This window comes from Chroicocephalus ridibundus, chromosome 13, assembly GCF_963924245.1.
Source record: "Chroicocephalus ridibundus chromosome 13, bChrRid1.1, whole genome shotgun sequence".
Taxonomy (NCBI): domain Eukaryota; kingdom Metazoa; phylum Chordata; class Aves; order Charadriiformes; family Laridae; genus Chroicocephalus; species Chroicocephalus ridibundus.
The window spans coordinates 5,165,616-5,188,021 of NC_086296.1; the positions used below are offsets into that span (position 1 = coordinate 5,165,616).

Below are 22,406 nucleotides of genomic sequence, written 5' to 3' on the forward strand. Positions count from 1 at the left end.
GTGTTGACCTGTATGGCTGACGAACACCATATAATCCTGGGAGCCTTTCACTGCTGTTTCTGTTTTAGAGGCATTTTCTATTGGTCAGACCTAATGGTGGTGGCATCCCAGGCTCTGCTGTTGAACCGACCTCTAGTGTTTTGCAAATCACTCAGAACTGTTTCAAAACTGTAATGTCTAAAATAGATTGGTACTAACATATACAAAGGAGTGCGCAGTCAGAAAGTGATATGCAGCGTTTACTCTCACTCTGTAAAAGATGAACATTTTAAAAGGTAAAGGTCTCCATAATAGAAGAGCCTCTGTGGCAGGCATCATGGGGAAGCCTGGACCTACGACATGCTCAGCACCACTGACTTCAGTGGAAGCTAAAGATACTCTATCCTTCTGAAAAAAGTAAACTGCTTGTCAGAGTAACTAGATATGGAGTGCCAAATTTCACATATGCATTTGGAAATGTCCTAAGTGACTCGCCTAAGGTCGCTCAATAAGCCAGTGACGGGGCAGAAAATAGAACTCGGGCATTTTGCTTCCCAAGTGGTTAGTCTGTTAAATAACATTATGTATAATATGCCAGAGCTAAGAAACTGAATCATGATTTAGGGCTTCAGGATTCATGGATTGTACAAGGTAAGAAGTAAAGAAGACAGTCCCTTTCTTAGAGCAGGCACACTCCAGATGCTGAAAAAAATGCAGCAAGTAAACAAAGCAAGGCAGAGGTGGCTTAAAGGATAAGGTAGCAACATGACTAACAGAATTTAGTAGAAAAAGCAGAGTATATTCTTGCAGTTCACTACTTGCATCATGAAATGCCAGATGGTAGGTTTCAAAGAGGGATTTTAGAGAAGTAGCGATTCAACAGATTTTGACATGGAGTTTTTCCCATTTGTGGGGGATGGCCTGGTAGAAAGGAAGGAGATGCCTGATGAAGAAGCAGACACAGAGCCATTGAGGTTGCTGTCACTGGCAAAGTGAAGGTGGAGGTTGACAGCTTGATAAACTAGTAGATGTGATAGGTAGAGGGAAGCTAAATAGTGAAAGACTGTAAGTGCTTGAAATGTGACAATAGAGTTTGATGTGGGGAAAAGGAGTTACCATGTGTGAGAGATAAAGACAAGGGTGCTGCGGCTGGAGTGATGAGGGTGAGGATGTTGCTAGTGAGCATCACCTAGCGTAAAGACTAAAGAAAGCTGATTTACAGCACTGTTGGCAGAAACCCCTCATCAGTCTGAAGAAGCAACAAAAAGCAATAACAAACGCTGGTAGTCTAGGAGAACAAGAGAAGTTGTACTGGATCAGTACAAAGATCCGTGGTGCTCAGTAAACTGGCTGCTGTCATAGATGCTCTGGGAGGAGTGTAAGAACAGTTTGAGCATAAAATGATGCCGCCCCTTCAAATTGTCTTCTGAACTTCCACTGTCTGCAGTTCAGGCAGAGAATATCCTGAGGTGGAAGTGGTTTCTGTGTGCTTAGTGACTCTCAAGAGATTTCTCTTCCATGAACTTGTCCAGTTTAAATATGAACTTCTCAAGAGATTAGCTTTCTCCATCTTTGGAAATTCAGATGGAGCCTTTCCTGTATAGATACTTGTCCCAGCTATCGCTGGGAGTACCCAGAGGGTATGAGTCCTATTTAAAGAGATCATGTCCAATTGTGGAGCTAAATGTCAGTGCTGTCCCTTGTTTCGTGCTGCCCATTCTTTTATGTAAATCATCAGTATGAATATGCTTTATTTTAATGACCGTGGTTGCTCAGAAATGGGATTGTTTCATTTCATTCTTGTTCTTAGCATTCTCATAATACTAAGAGTTTGCAGTATGCGATACCCACCATTAACGTGTTCCCTACAAACAAAAAGCACTCCAGCGAAAGCGTTGTGGTTTTGCAGACACAGATGGCATTACCAGACACAAATGTCTGTCTTGGCTCCTGCACGTCAAGTTCCGTGCTGGGAGTGAAGTTAGAGAACGCTCCATCTGCTGCGCTGCTTTGGTTACCAGGAGCACTACACGCACTGGAGACCGCCCTGGCTTTCACTTGGACTTGCACCATTAACTTTTTTAAAAAATTCTGGGTAATGAGGTTATTTTTCTGCCTATAAGTAACTGACTATTTACCTAATAGGTGCCTTAGAGGACTGAATTAAGTGCGGAAATGACTTATGTCAAAAATACGTAAAACTTTCCAAGTACTACCTCTTAAGCAGTAAGACAATATGAGAAATTAAGGGGATGGCTAGCTGAGATTGTAGTGTGACAAACTTCAAACTGATATAAGTTGGCATTGCCCCTGAAAAAACAGTCCCATGCCCACATTGTCCCATCTTCATTGCTAGAACATGCCGTTGTGCAGCTGCAGATTAAACTGGACTGGGGACTGGTCTGGCTGAAAACCGACTCAGAAATAAAGAAGAAAAATTGATTATGTTTCAGGCCATCCAAGCCACCACATGGCTGCATAAGTGCTTGCGCCAACCAAAAGGCAGTGTGGAAGAGTTGGGGGGGGAGGGGGGGATAAAAAAAATAGCAGATCATCAACAAACCCCTTCTGCAGCTCAGACAAGGTGCAGGGCCACAAAGCTCTGGGTGAGCACAGCAAGCAGCTCATCGCTACCGAGGAAGCCTGCTCCTGCCTCCCCTCTTACACGTCTCTGGGTGCAAGTTCCTGCAAAGGGCCTCACAAACATGGGAACCCGATTGAGGGAGGGCAGAGAGCTGTGTAACCAGGAGCCAGGGCAGGAGGAAAAGGCAGGGCTGTTGTAACATCAGCTTTAAGAGGCATGAGCTTGTTGTATGGCCTCAGATGTCTGCGGTACTGCAAATCCAGAAGGTAGGAAACTGACAAAAGGAAACTGAACTGGGCTCAGAACTGCTTCCTTTCATCAGGGTGCACCATAACCACTTTCAGGTAGCTCGAAACAAGCCCTGATTTAGTTCTGTCTTTAAATTCACCCAGAACTGAAGCAATCTGGATACAGGTGAGCCTGAACCAAACCAAACAATGCACTAATTTGGTGTCTCATTTATCAAAACAGGTAGCCCTGCTGAAATTATCCTCTCTGTTTATTAGCTTTTACGTTTGTAGCCTTGCAAGAGTATTTGCAAAGCAGTGGCAGTGAAATAGCAAGTGTGCCAGGACATGATGGCTATAGAAATAGTAACAGGAACTTTTTACGACTTGATAAAGTTTGTGCTATGGAGCAAATGAAAATGAAAGCCTCAGTCACTGTAACACCCTTTTGGCTTCAAAATTCTTCCTGTTACTTAAAATATCTAAGCAATGCTATAATAGGTCTTTATGTCGCTGTTATTCTTCAATTAAGGATGGGGTATCTTGTATGAAACATCTACGTATTGACAAAAGGATGCTGCTCTGTTACCATGTAGTCAGTCAGCCCTATTTTCCCCTCTCCTAAGCTATTATTCAGCCATCCATTCCTTTCTATTCATTCCTTTACTAAGTAGGGATGGATTTAAACAGATGCTAAAATGCTCTGCTGAGCTGTGGTCTAATTAGAAGCTGAGGGTGTGCCTCTGGAGACAGAGATGGCCCTTTGAATTGAGGGAGCTCGCAGGTCCCACAACGCAACCTGGTGCTGTTTTATGCATGTGAGATACTCATATGCACTTTGTATGTCATTTGTGAATTGCTTTTGATACAAAACCGCTCTATAAATATAATTAAGTACAAGAAAATTAGACCAATAAGTGCAAGTTCTCATTAAAACTTTACAAGCGAGCAAAGTAAATAAAATGTAATGTCTTCAAGTCAGTGTGTTGGTCGCAAATCCTCCTTTGCGTAGAGCTTGGAGGACTTGCAGCATCACTTGTGTAACTGGAACAAGTGCTGGCATTTAAGACTGTGGTGAGCCTGGGGCCGAACAGCCATGTTGTAAGGATGGAGAAACGAGTCGTGTTCTCACTGATACCAAAATGCTGTTCCAGGGGCAGACGGCCCCGGCTCGCTGTGAATTGGCAGCTTGGTTCATTTCCTTGCAGCAGTGGGTGCCTTCTCAGAAATTTAAGCTTCCAATTAAAAAAACAAAACAAAACACAACACCACAACAAAAACCAAGAGGCCTGACGCTGTGAGGTCCCCTCAGGTGCTGGGATGTGAGCTCCAGGTAAGACCAGGATAAAGCTGGGACAAGCAAAGTGCTGCCACGTAACTTTGGGTCCAGCAGGATCTGTGAGTGTAATTTCACAAAATCTCTGGTGCAGACTGAGGTGCTGTGGCAGAAAATAGGCTTTCTGTTATCTCAGGTGTTGTTTTTGTCTGACTGACTCAGATCGTAACCCCCTCAGGGCAGGAACCGGGTCTTTCATGTGCTTTTTGAAGTGCCTGGTGCACGCACCGTGTTTAATGATTAGTTACTATTTGGTCTTGATAGGTGGTGGTTTGCTTTTCCCTCAGCCTGGAAGTGCTGAACTGTCTTTTACTGGAAGCGCTGGTTACCTGAGCCGGGCTGCCCTGCTCCTGAGGGGCGAACCGGGCCTGGTGCCTTTGTGGGGCTGGTGGCCGGCTGGTCTTCTGGCCTGGGCTCCCCAGGGCCCCTCGATGGGGGCTGGAGGTGGGTGTCCTCCGTGAGGGGGTGATGTACCTTAGAAATTGGAATTTGGGACAACAGGGGGTGTCGGGGCTCTTCCCTGAGGGGTCCTCCTTGAGGAGAAGCCAGGGGTCTTCCCTGAGCGGGGAGCCAGGGCCCTCCCTGAGGAGAAGCCAGGGCTCGTCCCTGAGGGGTTGATGTACCTTAGAAATGGGACTTTGGGACAACAGAGGGAGCCGGGGCTCTTCCCTGAGGGGCCCTCCCTGAGGAGAAGCTGGGGCTCTTCCCTGCAGAGAGGCCGGTGGCTCCCTGTGGGGGCCGGGCGGCAGACGGGCCGGGCGGACTGGCCCCGTGTCTCCCGGGTGACAATGGTTTCTTTTGTCTTGCAGCGTAATTTGTGGCTTTCAGTTACAGGGCCCCAGTGTGGGAGTGTTGCTCGGTGCGGGTCAGGCCGTTAGCGTGAGGAGTCGCCCAAAGGTAGCTATTGTTTCCTGCCGTCTCCCCTCCAGCTCCCGCTTCCAGATGCTGTGAGGCCAGGCCTGGGAGAAGGGGACCCCGGGATGCCGCCCGGGACGGCCGCAGCCTCCCTTGCCCGACGCCTGGGAGCACCCCTTCTGCCTGGGGGAGAGGAGGGAGCGAGAGATCCAACATAGAGCAGGGCCTGCTCCTTTCCCCCCGCTTTGGCACTTGCAGTTGGCTCATGGGTTTGTGGTATTCGGTTTCAGGCTTAGGGATTTCAACCAGCCGGCGCTGCTCCTGGGAGGAAGGAAGAGTGAGCTATACTTTTCTCATTGGCCCGAACAAAAAACAGAAGCCTCTGCTGGGGTTTGGGAGTGGTTTATGGGCTGAGCTCAGTGGCAGGGGAGCCCTTGCAATGCCAGAGGGAATAGAGCCGTATGGTGCGCTGTACCTATTGCGAGAGAAAAGGAGCTAAGCCGAGGGTAATGCTGCCTCTGCGTGTGCTCGCGCGTCTCCCCCGAGTTCATGTGCATGTAACGCTGCGCCTCTGCGTTCCCCTGCCTCTGTGTGTGTGCCTGCGCGTCTGTGCATTTGCATCCCGGCGTGTCCGTCGCTGTCTTTGTTTCTCTGTTTGCTTGCGGGTTTGTAGCTATGCGTGGCGAGTGCATTGTGGGTTTGCCTGGGAGTGTGGTATCTGCGCTGGCTGATGGAGCGGTGTCTCTATGTTGTTTCTGTGTTCCCAGCTCCCCGTGTTTGCTTAGTGGTTTACCTTCATTTGTATCATCTCCCTCTCTCTTTTTTGGGCATCTCTGTGTGTGTTCTTCCCTGTGAGTTTGCAGGTTACTCCATATTTCTTCGCATCATTTCTCTAACAGATTTCCCCAGATTTTTTTTGGGAAAGTTCCTCTTTCCCCCACACTGCAAATCCTTCCTCCAAAATAATAATACGTTAGCTTGAACAATTTCAGGCTTGTGGAGACCATAAAACAAACTCTTCAGAGGGGAAGGGAAGCTCCCCCACAACAGATTACAAGCAGCTGCATGTTTTAAAACCCTAATTGAGGTTGTGCAGGGAGATGAAGTGGAGTTTGCAGGGATTGGATGCGGAAGCAGTTGTGGGGAAAAAAAAAAAAAAGTTGGGGCATCTTTTGTGTCACCTGTGTTTTCAGGGTGTAACTCTTGTCAGATTGTCTCCCCGTGCCCTACTTGGGATTGTGTTCCTGTGACCACTTTACCTGCTGTGGCCCAGAGCGTGGAAGGCAGAGAGCTGATACCAGAGCACGCAGTGGGATGAAGTTTCTAGATTTCTTTCAACATGGATGCTGTGTTATGGCTTTAATTTTTTTCTCTCTTTTTATTTATTTTTTTTTTAATGGAAAAACCTGAAAAGTTGAGTCGTTCCCCAAATTAGCAGCAGTCAGTGATGAGAAGCCGCTTGCTGAGGTCGGAGCGGAGCAGTGTATAAGATTAGCTGTGGCATGGAGCTGTGCTGGGACCATGTGACTGCGGTGTACATTGGAAGAGGAAGCTGTAGAGGTCAATGCAAAGGCATTGTGCCAGACTCTGGCAACAAGGGAGATTGCTATATGGCGGAAGATCGCTTTTTCAGGCGCCTGAGCCTTTCGGTGGCTGTTGAGGTTGGACAAAAGCAGCCCTGTAAGATTAACGGTAGAAATTAAATGGCATGGCTTGTTTGTGGATGGAAAGAAAAACTGTTTGTTTTTTTTTTTTTTCAAAATGCTTTGTGGGTTTTTATTAATCACCATATGTGGCTCTTTCACTAAACCCACCTTTACTGGAATAGAAATTGTTGTGTTTAGAGGAGTTTCAAGAAAACAGAGGGAAAATGGGGAAAACAAGGAAAAAGAGAGTTGCGTGTTCACAGTTATATCTTGGTGTTTTCTCACAAAACTAAATTTTAAGCACTTTGATTTAACAGATAATTCAATCCTGTTATTTCCTCTCTGAACACAAACAGATCGACAGCTTCAAGTTTAGATCGTTGACTACTGAGGAATAAATAAAACCAGCTAATGCTTAGGCCATTTGTGCGCTTTCAGAATATGTTAATATGAATGGGTAATCGTAGGTAGGTAGCACTGTCTTAGGAAATTTTTGTTAGTGTGGTGTATTTCACATCTGACCTTTTGGAAGCTGAAAATAATTGATTCCATGAGAATTTGAATTTTTTACTTTAAAACAACACAAACAAACCTCTAATACTCAACACTGCCCACAAACAGAATTTCCATGTTGGTTTTTTTTCTGTTTTATGAGCAATTAGTCAATCTGTGACTTTTTGCAGTTTGGCTGGAAGAAAGGCAACTTCCTTTCTGGGCTTCTTTTATTGTTTTTAAATTCTATCTGACTTGTAATCAACAACATCTTGGTAGAGGAAACATAAAAGGAGAAATTAAAAAAAAAAATGTATTTGGGAGGGAAGGACTCATATTTTGAAATGGAGCATATTGAGAGTCTAGACAGCTTCTTGGCTGGCTGTGATTTTTGAGGCATCTGAAATACCCCAGGGGCAGAAAAAGCTCTCTTCCTGCTTCTGAAGGATTAAAAAAAAAATAATAAAAAAAAATTCCAGAGTGGGGAAGAGGAGAGACGTGTAATTGCACAAGGAGAGGTTTTAATTGTGAGTTGAAGGCGCAGGACCTTTTTCTGAAGCCCACAAATTGACTGTCTTCATGACAGCATTGCGTATCATTCTGTCAACTCGGGCTCGGGATGTGGTTGCTAGGCAGCGGGCTCTTATGTACCTATAGTCTCTCTGATTTGCCAGCCTTCTGCAGACACATGGTAAGGTCCTTTCCAGCCTATCATCTAGAGGGACTTTTGCACGCCGTCTGCATACTGCTGAGATTCTCCCTACCTGAATGTGATGAGAAAAAGACACAGTTAAATGAAACCTTTTTTCTTTTTTTTGACAAATCCCGTTCCGGTACTGTTTCCATAAAACCCCCCCTCAAAAAAAAAAAAAAAAAAAAAAAAAAAAAAAAAAAAAAAGCCATGAAACGGAGACCGGAACAAGGAAAAGAGGTTAGTGGGTTAAGTGCTGTGTGTTTCCTGCGTTTGCAAAGGTGCCTATAGTGAGAAGAGCGGCTGTAATTCGGCCATTAGTTACAGATGGTGGCTGGAGGCTTGAGATTCATGCAGCGAGATGAGAGCTCTTGTATCTCTTTCCAGCGATGCTGACTTTAAACTGCTTTGAAAACATGAATCAAGACAGCATAAAAAATAGTGGATTTGATACTTAGCGATGCTGCCAGCTGGTTCCTTTATGTATTTTGATGCAGAAATGCTTAGAAATGTGAACAAAAAGAAGTTAATTTGCCAAATGAGGTTTCTGTCCCCCAATCCTTGCAAAAATGGCATTAGCGGCAAGTAGGTAAAGAACATTCAGGAGGATTTATAAGCAAATTAGATTTTTCAAAACTTTGCTCTTTGAAGCAATCTGTGTACAACTCTTGGTGAAGGTTATATCTCTCAAGCGGTGAAGGAGAGCAGTAAAAAGATCACCCCAGGGATTGGCAGTGGCATAAGAAATATTTCTAAACAACATAACTCCTAATGTTTTTCCATTCCTTAACTCTGAAGGCTTTCGTTCCAGTCGTATGAATAGCAAACTCAAATGTGGAGATAGTAATTTTTCAGCAGAAACCTACTTATAGTTACTTCATGTGGCAAATTCCAGTACTATAAATGCAGAAGCTTAATTGGTGGAAACAGTATCACACACGCAGTTAACCTCTGCAAATCAAGACGTGAAATATACTGTTGCAGACTGATTCATTTTTGTCCTTCACTCTGCTTACAGGTACTGTTTGATGAGTGTGAAAGGATGCTTCACTGATTTTCATATTGATTTTGGTGGCACTTCAGTGTGGTATCACGTTTTCCGTGGGGGGAAGGTAGGTGAACCTTGTTTGATACTTGTTTTTATTTCTCTGTGCGTCTTATGGAGTGAAGGGTTGCTTTCTTTTGTTTTACTTTTTTCTCTTTTTTTTTTTTTTTGAGGGGGGCGGGGGACGACAGGGGGCTAGTCAGTGATCAGTCTATTTCAGCTAGCTTTGTTGATGTACAGGGAGTTTGCTGAACTAGAAGGACACCATTCACTTTTATGAAACAAACGAGTGATTTATTTGAAATATCAAATGTATTGTTTGCTGTTGGTGGTGCTTTTAGGCTTGTTACTGCTGCATGGTTTAGAAGTGTCTTGCAGTGAGTATGTGGCTGTGTGTACCCTTGTTGGGTCAGAGTGCCCTCACAAGTCTCCTTCTGCAGCTAGAGCTTCTGTTTCTTTTTAGATATTCCATGTTACTTTAGTGTGCACATGCACACTATGCCTTAACTGAAATATTACAGGATACAGAAGTGTTAAAATATACAGCATGTATGGCTACATTCACATCTTTACTGTTTTAGGTTGCTTTTCCCAATTCTGGTATAGACAGCATATGTTGGGAACTGAAATAAATACAGCAGATTGAACATCTCTGTGGTACAGATACTGTTCATCTATATAGTCCAATGAAGTTGTACTATACCAACACACTGTTTTGAACTGAAAGTAAACTGTGCAGGCATCTTTTGAGTAAGATGTTTCATGAAAGAGAGATGACAACTGACAATTATTACCTTGCCACTTCTAGCACATGGACTAATTGCTGCTGCTATCCGCTGTGTGCCTCTGCGTACAACACCTGGAAAACATGTGTTTTATGTAGAAAGCAGGCTTGGTGTTATGCGTTCATTTGTCTAACACATGATAACCTTGTTGGAATTTCTCGGCTATTTATTTTTGTTGACTGCTGGTAATAGTTAAAGCTTTATTTTATTCTTAGATCTTCTGGTTGATTCCGCCTACTCTGCAGAATCTAGAACTTTATGAAGAATGGGTTCTCTCAGGAAAGCAAAGTGATATCTTTCTGGGAGACAGGGTGGAACGATGCCAAAGAATTGAGCTGAAACAAGGGTATACGTTCTTCATTCCTTCAGGTATCGCTTGTTAACTATTTTTGGAATCACTGGAATTGTGTTTGACTAACAGTTCTCTGTAAAACATTTCTTCACATTTAAACCCCGTATTGACTTCTTTATTTGCTATGACAAAAGAAAGGCTGGGGACTGAACGCATTTAATTTTCCAGAAATTTTCTCGTCCAGACTGATGGAAAAATCTACTGTGGAGAAGTATGTGCAGTGATTGCTTGTGCTGTACTGGGGAAAAGGAGAGAGGACTTGGGTCTCTGGGGCTGTCAGTCCGCTGCTTCTCATCAGAATCATACTGACCTTTGCTATTGTTAGCTTTCTTGCAAAAATATTTTTCTGCTTTTTGTGATTTCTTCTGGCAGGTTTCACCTGCAGTTCAGTACTTATTTGCCTCTGTCTGTAGCCAGAGATGGGTCACGATTCCCTGATGGAGCTCAGTGGAGATTCCAGTACATGGAAGAGCAGGGGCTGTGCTCTCTCAGGGTTGCTTCTTGGGGAAACAACTTTATTTTATTATCAAAACTCTTCAGAACTTCTGGTGATGGAGATTGTGCTCAATCTGGACATCTTCCAGCAGCCTAGTCACACTTAATTTTTACACTACTGCCCACCTCAGTAGCTGTGTTGCATGATTCAGGCTTTTCTTGCAAAGCAACCAAATAGTTGCTGCTTTCAACGCTGGTGGCTTCAGCCCCTTGTGCTCCTGTGTAAACTGGATTAAGGATGGTGCAATCTGTAACGCTTCTCATTTAAGATGATAACAGGCTTTGCTCTTTTTGACTGTTATGGGGCCATAAGTTTGTTTATAATGATATAATATATTGGCTCTGTCTAGTGGATCTTACCAGGGAAATAAATACTGGTAGCTTTTCTACATGACAGAAAGTCATAGATAGTTCTTCAGCCCTAGAATCACTCTGTGGTGATAGGATTATTATTTTTTGATCCTGGAGACAGACAGAATGCAGGTCATGTGAAGACAGCAACAATGTTCTTGCCAACTAGGGAGCATCGTTGAAGGCCGCAAATTTGTAAGTATTTGGTAAGACTCAGTCTGGGAGGTGACAGGCAAAATGACTTTGAGAGTGGAGGAGTTAATCCATTAAAGGAATTAGGTCTTCCCTTGAAACAGGTCAGAATGTGCTGTAACTGTTTGAACTGGGTGTTTGAGTGTGCCTATGCTGTTTGCCTAGATCCCGTTACTGCATTTTCGTATTTATCTTCATTCCCCTGTGAACAGCCTCCTACGAATAAGACTGTCTGTATGTTAGTTTAGTCATGCTCAGCAGTTGGAATACAGCAAATTGTGGGAGCTTGTGCAGGACACAACTGTAACATGGTGGCTGAAGTGAAGCGATTCCAAATGTGGTTTTTGACTGTAGTTTCTGTTTTCTTAGGAAAGCCCAAAGTACAAAAATGCCAATACCTCAGACATTTTAGGCTCCATGCCATATTTGAAAGGCATATATGAATAATTTCTGTGTAAGCACCTCATGGATTTAAGGGGTTTTGCTCTGCTTTATTTCGCTCGGAAAACTTATTTGCAAATCTCTTATTTATGTGAAAAGGCATTATTTCTGTGTTGTTTTTTTTTTTTTTAAGCCTATAGAAATACCTAATTAAAGGCTATTCCAGGTCAGCGAATTGAGCATAGTTGTGTAAAAATTAGTTAATGTTTGAATGTGTTTTGTATGTATAAGAGTTGATAGTGTTTAGGTTCTGATAATGGGTGCCCGTAAAACTAGTGTGTCCCATACTTTCATACTTGAGCCTGATAAACTCAGGACCAGCCTCAACTCATCCATGAGGAAAATACCTTCTAATTACAGGTCTGGTCACAGAAAGCATAGAATGATACAGCTAGTGCCCAGCTGGACTGTGAATGGAGAGCATTTCAGCAAAGGACCTTTTCCATAAAATATCCTGTGCTGCTCCTGTTTTTAAGTCATTTTTGGGGGTGGTCGTAGAAACACTATTATACCATAGTAGTGTAAGGATGAAGCAGGTAGAGGAAACTGTAAAAAGACACATGAGGGAGTGAGATCATAGGCTTGTGGGAGATGGAAGGTTTCTCTGAGAATCTAGGATCAGCAGTAGATCCAGTAAATCCCTGAAACTACAAACCATTTGGACAAGAATGGGAGTTATTCTTACAGAAGGCATAATTATAGTGCTCATCAGGGCCTCAGGGTATTTTCCTCTCTATTGCTGCCATCATCCTTACAGGATTAAGTTTAAACCAGTTAATTTCTACCCGTGCTTCTAACCCTGCAAAGCACCGTGAGGCACAATCACAGCTGTGGTATCAAGGAGAAATTGAGCAAAGTATTGTCAGCACAGGGAGTCGTTATGGGCCGAGGTGCATCTTGCAGCATTTTAGGAGTCCCTCCTAAGCGTGGAGTGGGGAGAAGTGAGCTGGGATTCTGAGGGATACTGTTTCTGGGGGTCTTGTGTAGGAGCCCCACATGGACTCCAGATGTCCCCACAGGACTTCTCCAAAGAAGTGATCCACCGCTACAAGTTCTCACCTCCTGCTTTACTGGTTCCCACTGCTGAGTCAAGGATGATCAACTCTGGTAAAGTCTGTGGTAAAGTCATAAAATCAACTAGGAACCTGGCCTTTTCCTTTAATATAGTTATGCTGATATCAGCATAATTGTTGATTGACAAATACACCACACTTTGCCATGCTCTCATGGGGGACTTCAATCACCCCGATATCTGCTGGGAAGACCACACAGCCAGGCATGCACAGTCCAGGAGGCTCCTCCAGTGCATTGATGACAACTTTTTGACACAGGTGGTACAGGAGCCAACAAGGAGAGGAGCACTCCTGGACCTGGTACTGACAAACACAGAGGGATTGGTAGAGGACATTAAGGTTGGGGGCACCCTAGGTTGTAGTGATCATGAAATGATTGAGTTCAGGATCATGGGTACTATCCACAAAACAACAACAAGAAGTAAAATTACAACCTTGGATTTCACGAGGGCTAACTTCGACCTCTTTAAGAAACTGCTTGGAGAGATCCCGTGGGCTAGGGCTCTGGAAGGCAAAGGGGCTCAAGAAAGCTGGTTGATATTCAAAGACCACTTCCTCCAAGCTCAGGATCGATGCATCCCTAAGAGAAAGAAATCGGCCAAGGGACGCAGGAGACCTGCATGGTTGAGCAGGGAGCTTCAGAAAAAGCTCAAGTGGAAGAAGGAAGTTTATAATAAGTGGAAGAAGGGACTGACCCCTTGGGAGGATTACAAGAATGCCACCAGAGCGTGCAGGGATGAAACAAGGAAAGCCAAGGCTGCCTTGGAATTAGACCTGGCTAGGGACATCAAGCAAAACAAAAAGAGCTTCTACAAGTATATTGGAAGCAAAAGGAAGACCAGGGAAGTTGTAGGCCCACTGCTGAATGAGGCAGGAGTCATGGTGACGGAGGATGTGGAGAAGGCAGAGTTACTGAATGCCTTCTTTGCTTCGGTCTTTTCTGCTCGGCCCAGCCCTCAGGAGTCCCAGGCATTGAATAAAGTAACAGGGAAAGAAGACGACTTCCCTTGGGTTGAGGAGGAGCGAGTGAGGGACCAATTAGATCATCTAGATATTCACAAGTCCATGGGCCCTGATGGGATGCACCCTAGAGTGCTGAGGGAGCTGGCAGAAGTCATTGCTGGGCCGCTCTCCATCATCTTTGAAAAGTCCTGGAGAACAGGCGAGGTGCCTGCGGACTGGAGGAAAGCCAATGTCACTCCAGTCTTCAAGAAAGGCAAGAAGGAGGAGCCGGGGAACTACAGGCCGGTCAGCCTCACCTCCATCCCTGGAAAGATGATGGAACAGCTCGTTCTGGGTGTCATCTCAAGGCGCGTGGAGGAAAGGAAAGCTATCAGAAGTACTCAGCATGGATTCACCAGGGGGAAATCATGTCTGACTAACCTGATAGCCTTCTACGATGGCATGACTAGATGGATAGATGAGGGGAGGGCGGTAGATGTGGTCTACCTTGACTTAAGCAAGGCGTTTGACACGGTCTCCCACAGCATCCTCATAGGGAAGCTTAGGAAGTGTGGGTTAGATGAATGGACAGTGGGGTGGATAGAAAACTGGTTGAAAGATAGAGCTCAGAGGGTTGTGATTAGGGGCACAGAGTCTAGTTGGAGACCAGTGACGAGTGGTGTTCCCCAGGGGTCAGTACTGGGTCCAGTCCTGTTCAACATATTCATCAATGACCTGGATGAGGGGATAGAGTGCACCCTCAGCAAGTTTGCTGATGACACCAAGCTGGGTGGGGTGGCTGACACACCGGAAGGCTGTGCCGCCATACAGAGAGACCTGGACAGGTTGGAGATCTGGGCAGAGAGAAACCTTATGAAGTTCAACAAGGGCAAGTGTAGGGTGCTGCACCTGGGGAGGAACAACCCCATGCACCAGTACAGGTTGGGTGCTGACCTGCTGGAGAGCAGCTCTGTGGAAAGAGACCTGGGAGTCCTGGTGGACAACAGGATGACCATGAGTCAGCAATGTGCCCTTGTGGCCAAGAAGGCCAATGGCATCCTGGGGTGCATCAAGAGGAGCGTGGCCAGCAGGTCAAGGGAGGTCATCCTCCCCCTCTACTCTGCCTTGGTGAGACCGCACCTGGAGTACTGTGTCCAGTTCTGGGCTCCCCGGTTCAAGAGGGACAGGGAACTGCTGGAAAGGGTGCAGCGGAGGGCTACGAGGATGATTAGGGGACTGGAACACCTCTCTTATGAGGAAAGGCTGAGGGATTTGGGTCTCTTCAGTCTGGAAAAAAGACGTCTGAGGGGTGACCTTATCAACGCTTATAAATACTTAAAGGGTGGGTGTCAGGACGATGGGGCGAGGCTCTTTTCAGTGGTGCCCGGGGACAGGACAAGAGGCAATGGGCACAAACTGGAACATAGGAAGTTCCACCTAAACATGAGGAGGAACTTCTTTACCCTGAGGGTGGCAGAGCACTGGAACAGGCTGCCCAGAGAGGTGGTGGAGTCTCCATCTCTGGAGACATTCAAAACCCACCTGGACGTGTTCCTGTGTAACCTGCTCTAGGTGACCCTGCTCTGGCAGGGGGGTTGGACTAGATGATCTCCAGAGGTCCCTTCCAACCCTATGATTCTATGATTCTATGATTCTATGCTGAGGTTACTGGCTAGATGTAGATTCAAGGTGTTAAAACACCTGAAGGTTCAAGAGGGGAGAAAGCTATAGTCACTACCAGTGTCAGCAAATGATAATTTTTTAATTTTTTTCTGTAGAAATCTGACTGTTGTTTTTCCAGGACGGCAGAGAACTTGTCTTTATGCAGGAATATATTAGTAAAGAAAGGTACGGCTCTAGGGTGTTACCATGAGCAATGCTTAATACAGTTAAGTGTTCAACAGAGATGAAATTTGCTCAAGGTAACACATCTTACTCTGGTATAGTGGACAGTGGATGCTGCACATCTGACCTACCTGCCAAATAGAAGTTCTTTATAGAGTGTGCTTTTCTTTTGAGGAATAAACTGTGATGATCTGGAAGAGGAAAAGCATAAGCTCAGTTATTGTCTCAGTAGGGAAACAACAAAATTTTATCAGTCACAATCAAATCCAGAGCCTGTCTAATATTATTTGCGCTGTATGGTGTGTGTGTCCAATGATGACTTGCAGGGAGCATGTGTGAGGTGTTTGGAGTTCATTGTGGTGTTGCGGAGCTGTTTAGATATCTCATCACTGTTCTAGGGACAAACAGAACCAGTGTTTGGGCAGCGTCCCTCAGATTTCTACAACTCAGGATTACTGTATGCACATGTTTCTGTCTTGTATGCAGCCACTTGTGTCCTGATTGCTCCCCTACAGCCTGTTTGAAATGCTGCTCACTGAGTTAATGCCAATGTGTTATCCAGTTTTTAAATATCTTTAGTGCTTCTCCTTTTACTTTAAGTATTTTTCTCCTTTTACGTCACTGCATAACTTCACTGGAACCTTTTCTATCTATTCTTCTTGCCCTCACCTGCTACTCCAGTCTTTATGTTCTGTAAACCATCTTTTACTTCTGTCCTTGCACTTGTTTTTTCAAGTGGTGCATTATGCATCAAATTCCCTTCCATCTTGATTCTCTAAACACCACGTTAGTTTCTCATGTACTCCTAAACATCACTGTTGTTACCTAAACCCAACCTCAAAACTAAGCATATGCAAAATGAAAAAGTCATCCTTTTTCAATCTACTTGCTCTTTTGGGTCCTTTAATCTTGCTGAATATGACATTTTGATTGTAAGTGATGGAGTTCTGACACGGATATTGTCTTTCTCCTTCCTTGTTGTCCTCTACAAACAAGATCTTGCAGTAGTTTGAAATATGTTAAGCTTGTTTGCTTTTTTTCTCAATATCCTGACAGACCTCTCTTTAAAAAAAAACCAACCAAACAAGACCTTTTCTTTCATGCGTGTGTATATATACTTGGTGTAGACAATTGCACTTGAAATTCAAGAGAGTTTGCACATGCAAAATTGGGACATACAAAAGCAGGCCAACTAGTAGTCTCTTGTGGAAAACTTGTCTTGCAGTAAGTGTCTCTGTTGTTAATATAATTAAGAAGTAAGGGTATAGTTTTTATGTGTCTTGAAAAGGTGAACTCAGACCAGTTCTGGATTGTTACTGACAGTGTAGTCTGACAGAATATGGATAAACCTGGATTTTCTTCTCTTTTTGTGAAGACTGGTTTCACTGACCTCTAACGAAGTTGCCACGCATACTGTGGATACAATTTCCAGGGTTTGCAGTGTGATCAGTCTCAGAAGGCTTGCAAACATACTGGTTTTGGTTCCTTTGGGATGAGATGGCTAATGCTACTAAGGCTTTCTGTAATCATCCTCTGTTTCTTACAGGCTTTTTCTAAGCCTCTGCTGCTGGTCAGAGGCAGTAGCCTCACGAGCAGGTGTGCTTTTGGGTTCACTCTGCATGGGTGTTCTTACTGTAGGCTTTCCAAATATGTAGCTTTAATGCGAGTGTACATTGAAGAGATGGGCCATTTTGGGTGACTTCTGTCTGTTCTTTAAATCTGACAGTAATGGTCCCAATAATAGACCACTACACGGTCCATAAAATAACAGCCCAAGAAGTCACTGTGCATTTTTGATTTCTGAAAATTGAGTAATGGACTGCCACTAGATACTGTAGAAGTCTTCTGCAATGCTGATTTATTAGACGTTCCTATGATCAAAATCCAGACAGGGTAACTTACTTTCAACTGGAAATGGTGTTCCTTTCTGGTTCCTCTCCAAACTTCTCACTAGTGTTGCTGCGTGCTATTTTATAACAGTTGTGTTTCACCTTGGAGTTGACAGTGTTCCACTGAGGAGTAAGCTGTTTGTTTTACTTTATTTTTCTTATGTTCTTTATAATGTACTTTGGGGCCTTTGACATGGAAACATGCAACTGTAATCTCTCTTAATTTCTTGAGGTCTGAAGAATGAGCCACAGTCTAACAAAATATTCTCATTGGTCTGCGGTGATTATTATAGTAACATGAGAGTGCTCCAAAGTTCTTGTTTCCAGTCAAATGCAGAAATAACGACTTTTCTCAAATGAATGTTTTTGTGAAGGAAAGTGAACTGAGATGAATGTTCTGTGCTAGGCTCTAGGCAGCTGTTTGCAAGAATTCAAAGTGCTTCAAATACCGTACCAGTGGTTATCAGTAGGATTCTGCCTATTACGAGTCTGCAGTCGTAGGTCACCTCCGCTATGCCAGTCAGTATTTGATGAATTATTATGTAATGGGTCCAGAAGGTAGCATATAGTCTTTATATCGAGGAGAATGACAGGCTATTAAAATGTGACTGGTAAATTTTTTGCAGGGAGTTGTGCTCAGGCTGCATAGCTGCCTGGCTATTTTTGGTTGCCGTTCACTTTTCCCATTTTGGGAGCTTCCACTGACATTAATGGAAGCTCCTTGTCTGGAACCTTTAGGGACCAAGCGATGAAGATCAGTGGAGAGGATCAGAGAGGGGAGGTTTTGCCTCGAGTGTCTGCTTTCAGACAGAAGGTGATTGCGTAATGTTGGATTTTTAGTTCTATTGCTCTGTAGTGCTCTACCTAATTCTTACCAATGATGTAAGGTTGAGAATTGCTGTATTATTTGTACTACTGAGGTAAAATTATTAATTTTTTTTTTTTACTTTTAAAATTTAAACATGATGTTTCCTTGATGTTTTTGGTGGTGGGCACTATTACGATGCAATCATTCCTCTTTAGAGATGAGACAAATAACATCTCATTTGCTGGCAGTGCCCACTATAAGGTTACCTCCTGAGTCACTTTTTATTTTTGAGACATGTATATTTCATCTTTTCCACCCCAAGTTGCTGTAGAATTGCAGGAAAATACATAAGCCTTCTATATCACAAAGCAAAATATCTGTTCAGTTACTAATGGAAACAGATGCATCATGGTTTCAGCTTGGAGCTTGTAGTCTGTTTGCCCCATAGCTTTATAAGTTAATATTCTTTTTTATTATTCTCAGATGGATGATTGCATCCTTGAAGATACAGTAAGGCCCCTGAAATCTTCTAACAAGTTTGCAATGTTTAATAATACTTGCTTTATAAAATTCAAAAGATAATGAGATCGTATCTTTCTCTTAACTGTTCAGAAAAGCTTTTGTTACTGTTAATTTTACCTTCTTGATTTACTAGGGATGATAACATCTAAATATTGAAGTGTATCTGAGGAGTGGTGGAATAATTTGTAACTGTAAATCAGCTGAGAGTATTTCTGAGTCTCCTGAATAGGATTCCTGCTCAATGTTGTCCTCACTTCATAAACTAGGATTGTTTTGGGAAGGAAAAAGTACTCATTAATCACCAGTGGCTGAAATAAAGATGATCAACTTCAGAAACACCGTTAAGCGGACAGTCTTCTTGCTGAGGCTTGAAATGGGCGTTGTGAACAGTGACCATGCAGTGTCTGTACTCCCAGAACCACCTATCCCCATTTAGCTGGGCTTGTCGCTGGTGTGGCTGCTGTGTGGTCTGAAGTCCTCTGCTCGCAGGGCAGGACTGAGCAGTGGCCATGAAGGAGCCTCTCTGCAGCACTGAGAGTGCGCTCCAGCCGCGAGCTGTCGGACCAGCCAGCGAAGGAAGGACGGGCTGGTTCCACGTTGGCTCAGTCGTCACTACTGCCGGAACAGGCTGCTTTGAAACTGGTCATCCACGAGGAAGAGTTTTCTAGTTCATGAATAATCCTTAAAGCCATATGGTGTATATCTTTCTCTGATGTATAGGGTTTGATTGTAGCCTTAGATAATGTTTAGCAGGTGCTTTTTTTGTGTGTCTTTCAGCCAAAAATGAACAATGCCTTACTCCACCGACTTTTGACATTTTTTAGTCCTTAATCCATTTGTTCTGATACTACTCCAGTGCTTTTTTTTAGCATTAAGGATAAAATCAAATTTGTGTCATTTTGTTCTGTGTTGCTTTCGCTTTTTTTGAGAATATTACAGTTCTCAAGAGTATTACCAAGGGGAGGGATGTTATCTCCTATCTTGCAGTAACCCATGAAACATAAGGTTGTGCGGTAGTACCAGGGTTTATGTAAACAGTAGAAAGCAGTCACTGAGGAGAGAATCAATGCCGCTCACTTCAGAGGTGTTTTATTGGAGGTTGCGTGGCAAGTTTTTGCTGTGAGAACTGAAAGATGCAGACATACACGAGCAGACATGACAGGCTGTCCAGCATAGAGTGACGTGATCATACATGTCAATGGACCTGTCAATTCATCTGGCAAAAAGTAACAGCATAGCTGAAGGTGAGACAGGCAGGATGTATTGGTGTGGATGATACTAAAGCAATCCCCTTGGCCTTCCTTTTTGTCTTCTGCATACCTGCAGCTTAGTCCTATTCTGGCGGTCTGTCATCCTCTTTAAAAACATTTGTAATTGGGAAGCTGAGAAGATGGGTGGTGTTGTTTGTAAATGGTCACAATGAACATTCATCCTCCTCGGTTTATTTCTGAGTTGTGCTTGTACCTAAGCTGTGGGAATGAACTGAATGTGCCATTCAAGCTTGTCTGTTCTCAGAGCTCATTTCCACAATATATTACCTTCATGGAAACTGTTTCCTGTTTTCTGCTCATCTCGTTTCCTCCTACTTCTAATTTTCTGGTGCTGGCCTCTTCAGTTTTTCTCTGAACACAGCCTTGTTATTAGAAGAGGAGGGGGTTTTTTATTTTTTTCCTTTGTAACATCTGTGTCGATCTTCCTGTGGTTTTCTACTTCGTCAATTCTCTTGTCTTTTTTGTCTAATCTTGCCCATAGTGCCCTGCCTCCCTGGAATACACCTCTTGGTGCTTGTGTCTCTGCAGTTTCAATATTGCACGTACATTCCTCAGGCAAGTTGAAACTATTTTGGGATGCAGCGTGACAGAAAAACACTGTGTGGTTGAGTGGTCAAAATCCATGTCATGAGCAGGTGACTCCTCTGACAGGGCTGAGTTCTGTAGCTGGCAGAGGGGCTGTGCGCTGGATCCTGCATGTGGGAGCACATGAGCTGCTGGAGATCTGGGGATTCCTTGGCACTTAGCTGTGTGTCTAGCTCAAGGCTGTTCAACAACCCATGGGTGTCGTCCTTACCCATCTCTGAGCTATGCCTGCAAATCATCCTACATCCTGCTTCATCTAGGGGTAGGAACTTTACTTCCAAGGACTTTACAGTTAATTACTTCCTGTTTGTTGCTTGGTCTCTGATTTATTTTTATTTTCCCAACCCTGGTGGATTTTAGTTCATCATTATTACAGGGTTTTGTTATTGAGAACTGTGTCATAAAAAAGTTATTTTCAGTCTTATTATTAGAAATATGCGTATCTTGAGGGAACTAGTGTTTAGTTAGCTCCAAAATTGGGTGTTGAAGGTACTAATTGTTTGTAAGGTGAGTTTGGACTGGGAGACCAGAGGTTGTCTCATGTACTTTAGGGAAGACTTTCAGTTTGCACTTCTACCAGCTCTTCAACAATACTGGATTGAAACTATATTCATGTATGTTAATCTTTCTGTTGAGGGTTTTTCATGTCTGGGACGCCACTTGTTGGGGCATTAGCTCAAGCCAGTGATAGGTCCTTTCACATTTCTCCCCAAAATGTTGGGACTACTACCAAGGAAGTCTAGAGGTTATTCACACAAAGACATTTGCCATCTAGTGGGAGCAGAGTCGAGAGGTCAGGGAAGGTGTGATGAGACTGAAACCCAAAGAGCAAGAAGTCAGCTGCACTCCATGTGAAATTTCCACAGAGGAAAAATAATTTGTAGGAGGAGGCTCCTGTGTGGTTGTAGTAAAAGCATACACTTGAGGAACAACTGCATTGATGGGATTTCATTTTATTTTGTATAAAATTAAGGATATCTCCTTTATACATTTTATATAGGGCTAGAAAGCCAGGTTTCGTCTCAGTTACTCATTTTATTTAAATTGTAAATATTTGATAACAAATTGCACTTAGAATTATGTTGATCATTCCATTAAAATAACTTGTTGCATCTGACAGCTCCAGTGTGTACATTGACTGATCTGTGCTGAGAGAACTGCAGTGGCAAACAGTGGTGAGGACTCTTCAGTGTTCTGCGGATAACTGGCTGTTTCTGACCTGTCTTCTGCCACCACTCAGTTGTGTGGCCATAGACAAGTATTTTCACTTTTTCAGGCTTCAGTTTGTTTGTCTCTAAAGCTGACAATTAAGCGGAATTGTCATGGAAATTGACCCTGTTTTCAGCACTTACCCAATAAGTTGGCTTGAGGGACCCTGCTACAGATTTGCTTCAGCACATGGATTCCATTCTTTTCCCCAGCCATATAAATCTTTGATTATCTAGTGGAAGTAGTAGCTCCAGCTTCCTTGACCTTGGATTTTATTTCCTTCCCAAAGACTAGGATCAGGAAGATCATTTATGTTTCCATTAGTTTGCTTTTAGTACAGACTGGTGTTTTTCGTGTGAGGTGGTGAACCACTTCAACTGTGAAGAATTTTTATAGTGTTGATGTATGTAGTCGCCACACTACCCTTACATGGAAAAAAAAAAAAATTCCTCTCTAGTTGGTTGTTCTTGATTTGGAAGTAATAAACAGGCTGGATCACTGTGAGCAACTGTAACTGAAATTATACGAACAGGAGCAGGAAAGATGTGATGGTACTGAGAGCTGCCAGAGCTATGAGCCACCTGCTTTTTTATGTCTCACGTTTATCATGTGGAATCAGAGCTGTAAATTGACTGAGCACCGGAACAGGCTGCCCAGAGGGGTCATGGAGTCTCCATCCTAGGAGATACTGAAAAGCCATCTGGACATAATTCTGGGCAGCTGGCTCTGCGGGGCCCTGCTCAAGCAGAGGAGCTGGACCTCCAGAATTCCGTTTCAACCTCAATCGTTCC

At 43.7% G+C, this 22,406-nt stretch overlaps 1 protein-coding gene across 12 annotated transcripts in view; it reads left to right on the forward strand.

The window, feature by feature from the left end:
• Window positions 1–22,406, forward strand: part of KDM2B (lysine demethylase 2B) — a 125,444-nt gene that overhangs the window by 38,256 nt on the left and 64,782 nt on the right. For 7 of the 12 annotated variants that reach the window (XM_063351383.1, XM_063351381.1, XM_063351386.1 and 4 more), the window contains 2 exons: window positions 8,829–8,922; window positions 9,856–10,009. In XM_063351383.1, the coding sequence (XP_063207453.1) occupies window positions 8,829–8,922; window positions 9,856–10,009 (248 nt within the window). The other 5 variants (XM_063351391.1, XM_063351392.1, XM_063351393.1 and 2 more) reach the window with 5 other exon arrangements.